The sequence below is a fragment of the Centroberyx gerrardi genome, chromosome 13, assembly GCF_048128805.1.
Source record: "Centroberyx gerrardi isolate f3 chromosome 13, fCenGer3.hap1.cur.20231027, whole genome shotgun sequence".
Lineage (NCBI taxonomy): Eukaryota > Metazoa > Chordata > Actinopteri > Beryciformes > Berycidae > Centroberyx > Centroberyx gerrardi.
In genome coordinates, this window is record NC_136009.1 from 27742038 (window position 1) to 27756335 (window position 14298).

Sequence of the window (14298 nt, forward strand, 5' to 3'; positions counted from 1 at the left end):
ACTCTCTTTTCAGACACCAGTAGTTAAAAGGAATGGCCTGGTAAGAAGTTCGTTCGTTCGAGATATTAGAGTATTGTACTACAATATACTGATTTGTTTCTACTGTGTAACATTAAAGAAAGAACTGTCTGCAGTATTAATGCAGGATAAATGCGTGAAGGAGGACTTCTACACAAGCTGCATGCCACTGCTCCAGAGTCACCAAGAGAAATGTATTGTGCTTGGTGATTAAAGTGATTCAGATCTCAACTGAATGTGTTTGTAATGTGTTTTTGCTCCATTTGCAGTGAATGTAAGCAGGGGCGGCACATAATTTGTTTTAATTTTGTGCTATCGATCATTTTGAAAGAGAAGGTGTCACTTTTCTCTAATGGTAGATATCACATTTTGGAACAAAGCTCTCGGTGTGGGAGTGTGGAGATAATTAGCGGTGTTTCTCTTCCTCTCACAGGGAACATTAGCAGGAACTGCACAGCGGAGGGATGGTCTGACATTTTCCCCAACATAACCAGTGTGTGTGGGTCGGAGCCAATCCAGGATAAGGTACAGTAGGCATCTGTACAACTGAACATCTTTTGTATTTGAATATTTTTATTATGCATACCGCACTGTTGCCTTTTATACTTTCCGTCTGTTGTATTTATTTTCACCACCGCACTGGAGTTTATGTTGTAAAAGTCACAGCGATGTTTCACCTGTACTCTAATGGATTCCACTGGCAGTAACAGAAACCTGAACATAATGTGGACCAATAGTGGCCTGTGATTGGCAGAGCCTGCAGGGCTGAATGTTAATTAACCCCGGTTAGTGGGTTAGATTGCAGCATCTTTAAAAGGTCGATATGTCCAGCAGAAATCCGCCTCTTGCTATTGATAGCAAGAGGCGGATTTCTGATTTCTGATTTTCAGATTACTTTGATACGTGCTTGAATAGGGTTAGCAATTAGTGTGTGTGTGTGTGTGTGTGTGTGTGTTTGCCTGCCTGATTTTTGCATTCGTAAAGGAAACATTCACCCTTGGATACTTTATCATCAATGCATTCTGGGATTCATTTTGTCTTGTCTACTTCTACGCCTACTTGTAGTTGGTGATTCTCAACATTTCCCATAATGCCTTTCAACCCCCCCCCCCCCCCCCCCCCCCCCTTTGTGAGTGCAGAGAGAACGATTGAAAATCACAGCAGCAGGATCTGTTCTTGAATCTGTTCACCAACGTGTTAAATGTCAGTTTTCAGTCTATTTTCTTGCCTCATTCAAATGAATGGGAAGTAAAAATCTGAACGCTACAAACATCCAGCTGCATCTGATCTTGGTGATTAGTTTATATTCTGGTTTTCATGGCAGTCAAGTGCCGAATAACCCCCATGTTAAAACTAAGTGGAATATTGCTTGAAAGTCACCAGTAGATGAGTGGACAGCAACCAGCAGGGGGCGATGTTCATTAAGGCTGAGGGGAAAGTCATTTTTTTGGCCCGTGATCGCTCCTCCACCCGAACAGCGAGGACACCCAAAAGACAGAAAGAGGTTTTGGTGAGAAGCCCGTTCAGCCTGGCTCGGCCTCGTTGGCGGTAATTGCGTCTCCCCTCCCCTTTCACCGGTTTGGTTCATTTTGGGTCACGACTGTTTATTTTTCTGAATCGGCCATTGTGCGGTTCAAAGTGTCTGCCTGTCTCTCTCTCTATCACTCTCGCTTTCTTTTTCTCCCTTTCTGTCTCTGTTCACACTCTCACTCTCGCTGTTTAACTCTCCCAGTCTGTACTGGGCCGGATCCCAGTGCCCGAAACTTTGAACTGGTCTCATCTCACTCTGAAAAAGATACAGTATCTTTTCTGTCACTAGTTCACTGAGGATTAAATAAAGCAAAACTCCAACTGTGGCTTTCATCCAAGAGCAGCAGTTTTTCACCTGGATGTAATGATTTTTGCTGAACACACCACTGAATAATATGTGTTCATATGATATTATACCACAGGGCCAAATGAATGAACTCTTTCCTGCTTTCAGAAAGAAACTTTGCAATTCAAGAATTAACAGAAAAACAAACTTACAGTGTTGCGATGATTGAAACTTTAACTCAATACTTGCAAAAATGCAAAAGTGTTGAAAAAGTGTAATGGAAAAGGCATTTGCTTTGTGTGTTAGCGAGAATGTCAAAAAGAAAAACAATTACTTCTAATGTGATATTGTTGGTGTTAATGACATCTGAATATACAACTGAAACACTGTGAGAAAGAAAAAGGTTTCAAATCCCATGTTTTTATGGCTGCGCTGCTCCTCTGTTTACACCTGAATTATAGATGGAGCTTTAAAAAGTTTAACTAGCTGTTCCACCTCTGATCTAAAGTGCTTGTGAACTCAACACAATGTTTAATTTCAAGACTTAATAAGGGTTACACTTTGTAAATAACAGACATGTTTTACTTTGACTGACCTGTTTCACTTCAGCAGAAGTAGAAACGGATAAATTTGTTAATTTGACGACTATCTTTTCTGGGGAGGCGGGGATGGGGGGGGGGGGGGGGGGGGGGGGGGTTCCAGGACATTCCAGGTCTTCTACTTTAATATAAAAAAAATATTATATTTAGATTCATTAAGACAATATTTACTTGACTGGAAAAATCTGGACATGACATCACCTCGTCTATGATTGACCAGTTATCAACTAAGAAGAAAAATACAACAAACTGCTAAATGTACCCAGAAATGCAAAGTACTTCACCAATAGCTGTTTTTTTTTAAGTGTGTTCAAGTGTTTTATGGTGGATTTTTCCTTTAAGTTTCAATTTGTCACTTACTGTGGGTGGAGATTTGGGCAAATAGGGTGAGTCCACGCAGTATCAATTCGAGGGAATGGGACGCTCTTCTCTGCTACAGCCCCACTTTGTGAATTATGCTGATAATACAGGTTCATTTTTCAAATCCAGTTAATCCAAAATAAGAGTTAGCCTGATTTCAAGATTTTACTGATCACTTTTAAAGCTCGTCTAGATCTGGTGCCAGGCTACATCCCCCCAGACCTTTTTTAAGAACCTTGTGAGATCCTCAGCAGAGCTCTTCTGGCTGTTCCTCGGTCGATCTCTAGATTGAAAACAAAAGGTGATCGATCATTTGCCGTTAGAGCGCCTGCACTCTGGAACGGCCTGTCTTCTTTTAAATCGCTTCTCAAGACACACTTGCTTGTACGTAATTGTTTCTCTGTCTTTTTAGTCTTGTGTTGCCCTTATTGCTCCCTCCGCCAACAGAGTTAGATGGGGATTTTGCTTTCAGCCCGTTCCGTTCTGTCTGACTGTTTGTTTGTTTCTGTATCTATCAGCAGGATATCTCCAAAATTTCTGAACAGATTTGCATGGAACTTTGTGGAAAATTTGGTCATGGGGCAATCAAGAACTGATTAAGTTTTCGCACCGATTGGCCAAAGGGGGCGTGGACTTCTCATAAAAAGACATGTAACTTCTGAACTTATTGAGGTTGGTGGTGAACTGCTGCCTCGGTCCTTGTGCATGAACCATCTGAAACTGCTGGTCTACAACTGCTGCTCATTTGAAAATGTGGCACATTTAAAAGTTGGAGTTTAAAGGATAACGCTGGTGTTTTTTAATGCATTTCTTACCGTCAACAAATCCTATGAAAATAACAAAATCAACAATGCGTTTGCTCTACTCCCGTTACTTTCCCACTTCCCACGTTCCCTTTTTAGCCTTCAAACCAGAAGTCACTGGCTCCAATTGTAAGCTAAAAACCTTTAAATACAGCTCACAAAGACATAGTTTACATTTTAAAAATCGCTAACTGTTACCATGAAAAGTCAGACTGTTGTAGTTATTACCAAATCAAATTCAAATGGGAACAAATTCTTCATTACGCCGGGGACTATTTTCTGTGCTACGGAACTACTTTCCTGAGATGGAAAACGTGTTTACGGTCGGTTTATTAAGTTGTTTGAGGAAAAAGTCGACTGGCCGGGTGCATTGCAATGATGAAATATACAATATACAATACAATGGAGTTCTATGGCTGCTGGGACATGAGGCTTTATTGGGCATCGGCTACATGGGCGAGACTTGTCAGCAAAACAAATTCACTGCTAATTTTGTTATTTTCATAGGATTTGTTGACGGTAAGAAATGCATTAAAAAACACCAGCCTTAATCTTTAATGCACTTTCTTTGCCAAATATACAGTATAGAAAGCGTTAACAAAAGTTTAATTTGGTCAACTATCTGACTGGAAATGGCAGATCTTGATAATTGCTGGTGTTGGCGGAGATATGCACTCTACTGAGAAACATCTTTCTATGAATTTCCCCAAGGGGATTAATAAAGTGCTATCTTATCTTATCTTGTGTTTTTTCTGTTTTGTCTCTCGTTCTCTGTAAAGCATTTTGTAAACTTTAAGCATTATTATTCTTCTCATTATTAATGCATACAAATTTTGCCAAGTGCAGCTTTAATATGAACTTCTAATGTATCAATGAAACCTTGTTTACAACATGTATAACCATAAAATAACACAATTTCACTACACAGTTTTCCTGTTGGAGAAACCAAATCATTGTTACAAAACCCAAACCCTATTACAGCGTGTTTGTGGGATATACATCATATAACAGAAGCCAAATAATTATTAATTATTTGCTTTTCCATTTCATGTAAGAACAAAACATAAAAGAAGTTTCCCATTCTCTGACTTTAAGGCTAACCTTGAGGCTGCCGTCACCCCCTGTTGCTGAAAACAAGCGGCGCTGTAAGTTCACACTTGTTCTTGCGAGTAAATTCTGCAAATGCTCGACTTGGCGCTGTCGTTTATTTTTCCCCTCCGTTTCTGAGAGAATCAGAGAATCGAGGGAATTGTAGAACTCTCTGAAGCGCTGATGCAGAACAATCACTTCATTACGGACATTTTCTTGTTGCGCTAGCAGAGAAAAAAATCTATGAGCTGGCCTGTTGGCATGCGTGTGTGTGTGTGTGTGTGTGTGTGTGAGAGAGAGAGGCATCACGGCATGCTTGCACATTTGCATGTGTGTGTTTGTGTGTGAGAGAGTGAGAGAGGCAGAGACCGAGGGAAATGGAGAGAGAAAGTGTGTGTGTGTGTGTGTGTGTGTGTCAGTCCCAATCACTGATAGTTGCTGTGCAGTGAATACACAGCAACCCAGATCCTTCATTAACAAGGCAGTGCAGCACACACACACACACACACACACGCAGTGGAGCAGAGATTATTTAACAGTTTATATTTAGTTATTCATTTTTATTATTATTTTCATTCAGTTGCATTTAGATGCTTTGGCAATACTGTTCATTTAATAAATGGTATTGCCATGCTAATAAAGCAGATTGAATTGAACAGAACTGAACTGAACTGACTGAAAGTAAGAGACAGAAATAGAGAGATAGCTAATCGGTTCTTTATTTGTTATTGTTCTGTAGAGAATAATTTGTTTTGTCATCTTCTGCTTTGGCAGTGTATGGAATTATGGTGTAATGCCAATAAAGCAGCATTGAATTGAAATGAATTGAATTGCACTGACAGAAACACCTTGATGAAGTTCTGTGGTTTTACTGCAGTATTTCTCTCGGTCTTTAACTACCAGATCACAAACAGCATCTTTAGCTCCGCTTGTCTCTTTCCATTCAGTTCTTCACTCTCTCCTGTAAGGCCTCATGCCAGTTTGATCCACGTCTTCCCCTGCTGACATTGGAAGGTCGTCACTCACGTTCGTCCGTTAACGCAGAAGGGCGTGATGATGATGTCGACTGGCGCTCTCCAACCGCCGCCGCGAATCACACACAAATCAAGTCTGATCAGTCTCCGCCGTGAAGATGTTTCGTGAGGGAGAAGACTGATAGAGGCATTACGTAACGTATCAGGTCAGATCAGAGCGGTCAGACTCTGCGGGGCTGCTGTCCACACAGCGGTGGCCATCTTACAAGTCTCCCATCATGCATCTGGCCTGTATTAGTGCTGCAGTGGGAAGCCTAGAGGCTGGTCCTTAACCATAAAATCCGCAGGAAACTTTGTGGAAAGTTTGGTCATGAGGCAAAGAAGAAGTGAAGAAACTCTGTTTATTGAGCAAGTGCACAAAGCCAATCTAGCTTCTAAAAAGCAACAGATGATTAAACACTTGGAGGTTGCAAGCTTAGTCCTCCATGACAAAACTGTTTCAGTGAAGAAAGTTGCAAGGATAGAGATTGATTGGCAAATGTTATCCATCCACACTGTCCTTCAGTCTTTCCATCTAAACATTCACTTCATTCATACATTTAACCAGTTCCATTAACAACAGGATTGTCCTTCATTCTTTCCATCTTCACTAGTGTTTCTTCTTTGGTAACACTGCTGCTTCATTTGACTTTTGATTCCACATCTGCTCTAAACATGAAGACTGCACTTTGTTGTGTTTTAGGGGGAAATCGTCTCAGTTATACTGTCATATTAGTTTCACATTTTCTCTAGCAGCTTTGATAGACTTCCTGGAATGAATACAGAAGAAATACTTTAATCATTTTTGGAAAAAAAAAACTTTATTTATCTTTGCAAACATTCACTTTGATCACACATCAAATCACTAAAACCTGGTAAAAGACTCTGGTTCAATCTTTCCATCTACATATTCACTTCATCCACACAATCAATCTGTTAAACCAGTATGTCAGCACTGTGGAGGAAAACAATGAATCCTCTCCCTATTGATTATAATAATAATAATGATTACATTTGTAGTTCACTTTTCTTAACAAAGTTACAAAGTGCCGGGAACAAAATCAACATATTAACAACTATTCAGCTATAATAAAGGGAAGACTTCTAGTGCTGGCTCCATTAAGGCCCATGCAGTGGAACAGAAACAGCAGAAAATATTACAGCAACAATACAAATATGCAACAAAGATAAGAACTATATAGACCACACAACAGTTTACATTTTCATATGATTAAATGTTCATTTGGATACTCTCTATTACGGCTGAACAGACAAAGAAAAGAGAAACTCAAACTGCATCAACAGAAAATCAAAGCTCCGCCCACACTGTTTGATTGACAGGTGATCTGTGGGAAATGCAGTGCAGAAACACCACAGTGAGGCTGAGTGACAAAGATGGAGAAAAAAAAAGAAAAACATAAAAAACAGAATCTCACACATTGCTGCTTTAATAACTCCTGTCTACTTGAGCTTACTCAACTCAGCAGTGTCTCCATAATAACAATGAAGCCAAAGTCCAGTATAGAGAGGCTGAGTGAATGTGGTCTGGACTCTGTGGAGGAGAGTCATGGTTTCAGAGACGCTGTAGAAGGACAGAATACCTGCTCTGTGATCCAGGTACACTCCTACTCTGGAGGACCGAGGGACTGGGATGGGAGTTTTGATATTGTTATGTATGAATTTATTGTAGAAATAATCTAATGCCCAAGACTTGTCATTGCATCCGAACTCACATGTACCCCCTGTTCTGCTAATATCCTTATATGCGACTGCTATTGAAACTGCCGTCCCGCTCCACTCCACCTCCAAGTAACAACGTCCAGTCAGACCCTCTCTACTCAGGACCTGACGCTTGTCAGTGAATCTGTCTGGGTGACTAGAATATAACTGGGTTTTTTTCATGACTGTTGCTTTTGTGTTCCCCTCAGATAATGACAGATATGTGTTTGCTGTGTTTGGATCCAGTGTGATTTGACATGAATATTGTAAGAATTCAGCTCTGGTCTTGGGCTCTCTTGGTTGTGACAGTAAAACATCCACTTCAGTCACTGTCAATGAGATCTTAGTCCATTCCTCTGTAAGAATGTCCTGTAGTTTATCTCTGGCCTCTGACACAGCTGCAGTCACATCCTCAAAGTACCACAGAGGATGGATATTGGTGCTGGGTGAGTCTGTAGATTCACTGAGACGTGACAGCGAGGGGTAATTGTGTAGAAAATGGGTGTGATCCTCTGTGTGTGAGAGCTGCTCCAGCTCAGCGTCTTTCCTCCTCAGCTCAGCAATCTCCTGCTTCAGCTTCTCCTGAAGTTCTTCGGCCCGACTCGCTTCCGCTTTCTGCTGGGATCTGATCTGCTCCTTCACATCAGAGCTTCTTTTCTCAATGAGACGGACCAGCTCAGTGAAGATCTTCTCGCTGTCCTCCACAGCTTTATCAGCAGAGAGATTGATAGCCTCCACCTCCTGTTGAAGCACCTTCACATCTTTCTCTCTGTTCTGGATTCTCTGCTGGATTTTTTGCCGACTCACCCCGAGCTCTTTCTGCCTCTCAGTCCATTCTGCTGCAGCTGAGACTGTGTCGTGGCCTTTATGTTCATCCATGGAGCAGAGATAACAGATACACTGCTGATCAGTACGGCAGAAAATCTTCATCACCTCATCATGACGAGAGCAGATGTTCTCCTGAAGTTTCATGGTGGCTTCGACTAGCTTGTGTTTCTTTAATGGAGCTGCATCATAGTGAGGCTGAAGGTGCTGCTCACAGTAAGAGGCCAGACACACCAGACAGGACTTGAGGGCTTTCACCTTTCTCCCAGTGCAGACATCACAGGCCACATCTCCAGGTCCGGCATAGCAGCGATCAGGAGGAGCAGCTTGGAGTCCTGTCTTCTTCAGGTCCTCCACCAACTCTGCTAACATGGTATTTTTCACCAGGACAGGCCTTGGTGTGAAGGTCTGTCTGCACTGGGGGCAGCTGTGGATTTTCTTCTGATCCTCTTCATCCCAGCAGCTTTTAATACAGCTCATGCAGTAGCTGTGCCCACAGGGAATAGTCACCGGATCCTTCAGTAGATCCAGACAGATCGAACAGCAGAGTTTTGCTCCGTCCAGCTGAATTCCTTGCTGCGCCATTTCACTTCTCAGTAACAGTGTGTCAGATAGTTTCACTTTCTATCAACTGAAAACAAGTTGTGCTCCGATCCAAACCAAAACTCTGTTCCTTGTCTTTATGTTCATTTGCTGATCTGTAGTGAATGGGCTCGTCAGCTCTTGCACTTCACAACATGTTGTTTCCACCCATCTTTAAACTGGCAGATCTGTGAAAGGGGAGGGAACAGGAAATATCTGGTCAGAATGGAACTGGCTGTGTTTGAGACCAGGAAGAAGAGGGAGGAGTTATCAGGCTTTGCTTTATTCCAGGAAGAGGAGCGGTTTGAAAGAGGCAGTGTGTGTTTAGCTCTCGTTTACAATATGAAGTGAAGATTATGACAAATAAAAATGGAATAGTTAAATTTAGGATTAATCTCTCTCTCCCCGTATTTCCCCCTCACTTTTTAAAGTGCGACATTTTAAAATAAAGTTCCAAAACCTATTAAGTGGCTTGTGGAAAATTGAACAATAAAACTAGAATGTCTCTCTCTCTCTCTCTGTCCCTCTCTCTGTCCCTCTCTCTCTCTCTCTCTGTCCTTCTCTCTGTCCCTCTCCCTCTCTGTCCCTCTCTCTCTCTCTCTCTCTCTCTGTCTCTCTCTCTCGCTCTCTCTGTCCCTCTCTCTCTCTCTCTCTGTCCTTCTCTCTGTCCCTCTCTCTCTCCCTCTCTGTCCCTCTCTCTCTCTCCATCTCTCTCTCTCTCTCTGTCTCTCTCTCTCTCGCTCTCTGTCCCTCTCTCTGTCCCTCTCTCTCTCTCTCTCTCTCTCTCCCTCTCTTCAGTGGTGGAAATAGTACTAGAATGTTCTACTCAAGTAGAAGTACTTTGCTGATATTTTACTTGAGTAGAAGTAAAAGTACTGCTGTAAAAATCTACTGAAGTAAAAGTAAAAAGTGTCTCATTTAAAATGTCCTCAGAGTAAAAGTTACTGAGTCACTTTTTAGAAAAGAGAACGTTGTTAGTTGTGATCTTTTCCATGTGATTCTAAAAAGAGAGAGGACAGAGTTCAGACCAGATTCTTTTAACTGGAAATATTTGGAAGTTACAAAATAAAGTGCAGAAACAAAGTAAAGTCAGATTCCTCTTCTCACTGTGAATGGATCCACAGTTTGTCAGTTTACGTTGATCCAGCTTCTGCTGCTGATGGAGAGACACAATCTGTTCTGTGATGGATGGAAGTACACAAAAAGTACACAAAAAAGCGACTCAACTACAGTAACTTGAGTAAATGTAATTAGTTACTTCCACCCTTGCGCTGGTTAATCCAGGGAAGGAGAGTGAGTGTCCTCTCTGTGTTTTGAATGAAACTGTTGCACATGATTTACTTAGTATGTTGTTTGCTCTTGTTGCCCTCTAAAAGACTGCTGTTACATTCAAAACTGTGATTGCATCAACAAGACGGATTAACACATCTCTGTTTCGTCTCACTTTAACATTATTTGCTCTCTGCAAACACACTCCGTCGTCATTCAACTCATTGATAGGCACCCGATCAAAAAGCTTCAACCTACTGTTAACAACAATGTGATCAACACATTTGTCGTGCCTTTTCGTAGCCCTATCTTAAGTCTTTAGATCTAATCCTTGAACAGACCCAGTGTTGAACTGAGCTGTAGGTTCCCCATCAGAAGGCATGGCCAACAATACAGTCTGTTAGTCGTGGGACGGCCCGTTAGCCAACGATCTCTCTCATACCTTTTTTTCATCATGGTTACCTCATTGCTGTGCTGTGACATCTCATCCACGCTTTTCTTCTTCAGCTGATCAAAACAACAGACGTCCGACAGTTAAACACATCATGTCAGACCACTAGAAATTGCAAAACGTAACTTAAAATGTAAATAGATTAATTGATAATTCATGATTCACTCATAGAAGACTGTCACTGCCATCTTCCCTCAGTATAAAGACTTAGTGGCCGTCAACTTGACAAAACCGGCAAACCGAGTTCTTCTCAGCTCCGATTACCGATTTATTAGTACGTTAACTTTGGATCAAATCAGAATCAATAACGTTATGCAAGATAATCCGTTGTGCAATTATGAAGTTGTACGGCCAAATATATCAGAACATGCACTGTAGCGTGAATGCAGCTATACTAACGTTAGCTAGCTCCCTAGATAAAGTAACTGACTGTGACCAAATATCTCAAGTAATCTGAAATAAGCTCGTCTCAGCTGATCTTCTTCATTAACAGTAGTTGGTGTTCCACTGACGAGTTGGAAATGTCCGAAGCAAGTAATATTAACACTGATTTAGTTGTTTATAGTCACTTTATTAAGTTACAGTCCATCTGTCCGTACGTCCGTACGTACGTACGTACGTCCATAAGTCCGTCCCATTCTCGTGAACACGATATCTCAGGAACACCTTGAGGGAATTTCTTCAAATTTGGCACAAACGTCCACTTGGACTCAAGGATGAACTGATTGGATTTTGGTGGTCAAAGGTCAAAGGTCAAGGTCACTGTGACCTCACGTCCGTCCCATTCTCATGAACGCGATATCTCAGGAACGCCTTGAGGGAATTTCATTACATCTGGCACAAATGTCCACTTGGACTCAAGGATGAACTGATTAGAATTTGGTGGTCAAAGGTCAAGGTCACTGTGACCTCACAAAAGACGTTTTTGGCCATAACTCAAAAATTCATACGCTAATTATGACAAAATTTCACACAAATGTCTAATAGGATAAAGTCATGAAGTGATGACATTTTATATCCAAAAGTTGAAAGGTCAACTTCACTGTGACATCATAATGTTTTGCTTACCACTGTAGCTGAGAAAACGATCTTGGGTCATTCTACAAAAACGGTGGAAGTTACTTACTTAACCACTTACTTTTGCAGACACCAAAATCCCAAAATCCACCAAAGTTGACCTAATAATCACATTAATTATATATGTTCAATAAATAAAGACTGTCCTTGCAATGATAAAACAAAGTTTATTGGCGGAGGCATACAACCGCGAGGCGGTTATTTCTAGTTTTATTTTTTAATCTGCTATGAATCGCTATCAATTGCTTTACCACCAGTTCGCCACACTGCAATACAATAATAGAGAATTGAAGAATTGAATCATTCATTGGACCAACGCAATGTCAATATTGTATTCTGGTTGTTGACTGATAAAGGAGGACGTCCTCCCTTGAAGCATCATTTTACGTGCCAATATAAAAAATGAAGTACATTAAATTGATATTTTGATTTCCCTCTTGCCTCTCAAAAATAGAGGAGGAGCATCCTCCTCTGCCTCTGTGGACCAGCCTCCTCTGCTGTGTACACGCTCCAAAAGAAAAAATGATGTACACTACTAAACTTTTTGTTTGAGCGGGCTAAGTTGGTCGTTTGGCTGAGCTGCAGAACTGAGGTGAGGGCTGCTGGGCCGACTGATCTCTGGCCAGTTGTCTAATTAAGACTGTCTGTTGCATAAATATTACTGTATAACTGACTTATTTTGAGACAGGAAGTGTTAAGAACTTTGTTGCTAAGGCAGTGAGTCGGCCTAAGGGGGCGATCACACCGAGAAGCGTCGCTAGAAATGCATCGCCACCAAAACTGTTGTTTTCCTATCGTATCGTATCGGTTGCGTTTTTCTGGTGGTTTTTAGGCGCGCATAAAAGTTAAAATATTTTCAGCTTTTTAGCGCAAGGTGCGGAGTCTCACCGCTCGTCAGTGTCTCACTTGGGCCAGGCAGCCAATCAAATCAAGCAAAAGCCGGGCTTTCCTTCCCGTTTTGATGCTGTTTGATGTGGTAGGAACGGTGGGACACTGGCAAACACACATGAAAAGCTGATATTAGCGGTCTTTAACCCGGTCGCACACGCAGCCCTGCTCCACAGGCGCACCAAGCTGTTTGGCCGGACACGGTCTGCCGAGGCGTTTTTGAAGCGGTTGCGTCTGTAGCAACGCTTCTCGGTGTGATCGCCCCCTAACTGTCAGAGAGGGAAGTTTAAATACTGAAGCTATTTCGAACAAGATGGCAAATGTTTGTTTTTTGGAAAAATCCTGAAGAAGAAAGCGAGTCTTTAGAGACAGAAACAAACTGTTAGAGATCTACAACAATCAACAACTAGTGGAGTGACTGCAATTTCCTAGAGAAACCATCCTTATCTTAAATCTGACTTAAAGACGGTTTAAGTCTAAGACTAGGTCTGTCTTTATGCAACTGGCCTCTGGTGTTTGTGTTTAGGGGGACGGTTACAGCACGCCTCAGGTTGAGTACATGTTGTTGGATTAATGACATTGATGCAGTCTGTACTGTGGGGAGGAGGGTTGAATATTTGTATTTGAATGTGATTTGTCAGCTGGGCTCTGTCAGTTATATTGAGGCTGTTACTGGTGTTGTTGCTGTTCTTGTCATTGTTTTTATCGTGTCTGTTTTTTCCCTGTGTGTGTGTGTGTGTGCAGGTATTGTGTGTGTGGGTGTATGGGATCAAGGTTCAAGGTTTAAGGTTCTTTATGGTCATAAGCACAACAAAACAGCGAGAAGCAGATAATGTTAGCTATGAAAATCTTGAGCCTAGTGCTAGCCACAACAATACAGCAGTATACAAACAATGCAGTAATACAATAGCAGTGCAAAATGGTAAAGTGACCATCAGTAAGAAGTAATACAAATATAACATGACAGAGTATAATAACAGTATAAAATAAAATAAATAAACAAAATATGATATGTACACTTTTTAAAATATATGGACGTATGAAATGGAATGAAGATGAGATGTAAAGTGTAGTTGGCTAAAGTGGGCAGTGTGCAAGTGTGTGTGTGTGTGTGTGTGTGTGATGTTCCAATAGCTTGGCTAGCAAGTGCTGTTTTTTTTTCTCATTTGAACCCATATAAGTCCAGTGTGGAAGGTTTTATTTTCCTTTGGTACAAAGAAAATAATAGATAGATAGATAGATAGATAGATAGATAGATAGATAGATAAAACAAAACTAAAACTACCAAACCCACTGAAAATGAACTAAAACTGAACTTGAAATATATATGAATGGATGTGTGGTGAGTATTACAAGCAGAAATAAAGGAAGCAAGCAATTTGATTCATAAAATATCCTATATGATATTCACACTACATTTTATTCAAGGTTTCTCCACATGTTCTTTTTCAATATTCTGTACTTTTTCCAGACCTTTTTTTCCTGGCTGGATTTTGAAGATTTTGCTCAGTTCAGTGTGAAATATTCTGATCGTGGCTTAACTAGCTCATATCATTTTGAAGTTTATTCTTCATCACAATATCTGAAATGACAGCTGGTCCACGACTACATAAAGTCTGTGGTCATATGTGTGTCAGGACTGAACAAAACTTTTTCAGACATTTTATGCGATTCCCAAACTTGACCTGGAAATGATCAAATGAATTCTTCCTACTTTTCCAGGCTTTTCAGGCCTGCGGAAGAAACTCTGTTTATTGAGCAAGTGCACAAAGCCAATCTAGCTTCTAAA

At 41.1% G+C, this 14298-nt stretch overlaps 1 protein-coding gene and 1 pseudogene across 1 annotated transcript in view; one reads left to right on the plus strand and one right to left on the minus strand.

Moving 5' to 3' along the window:
- LOC139931438 (vasoactive intestinal polypeptide receptor 2-like) overlaps positions 1-14298 on the plus strand; it is a 141464-nt gene that overhangs the window by 57914 nt on the left and 69252 nt on the right. The window contains exon 5 of the mRNA XM_078287891.1: positions 452-543. Coding sequence (XP_078144017.1) covers positions 452-543 — 92 coding nt within the window. The remainder of the gene's footprint in view (positions 1-451; positions 544-14298) is intronic.
- LOC139909603 (E3 ubiquitin/ISG15 ligase TRIM25-like) lies at positions 7500-8827 on the minus strand (annotated as a pseudogene).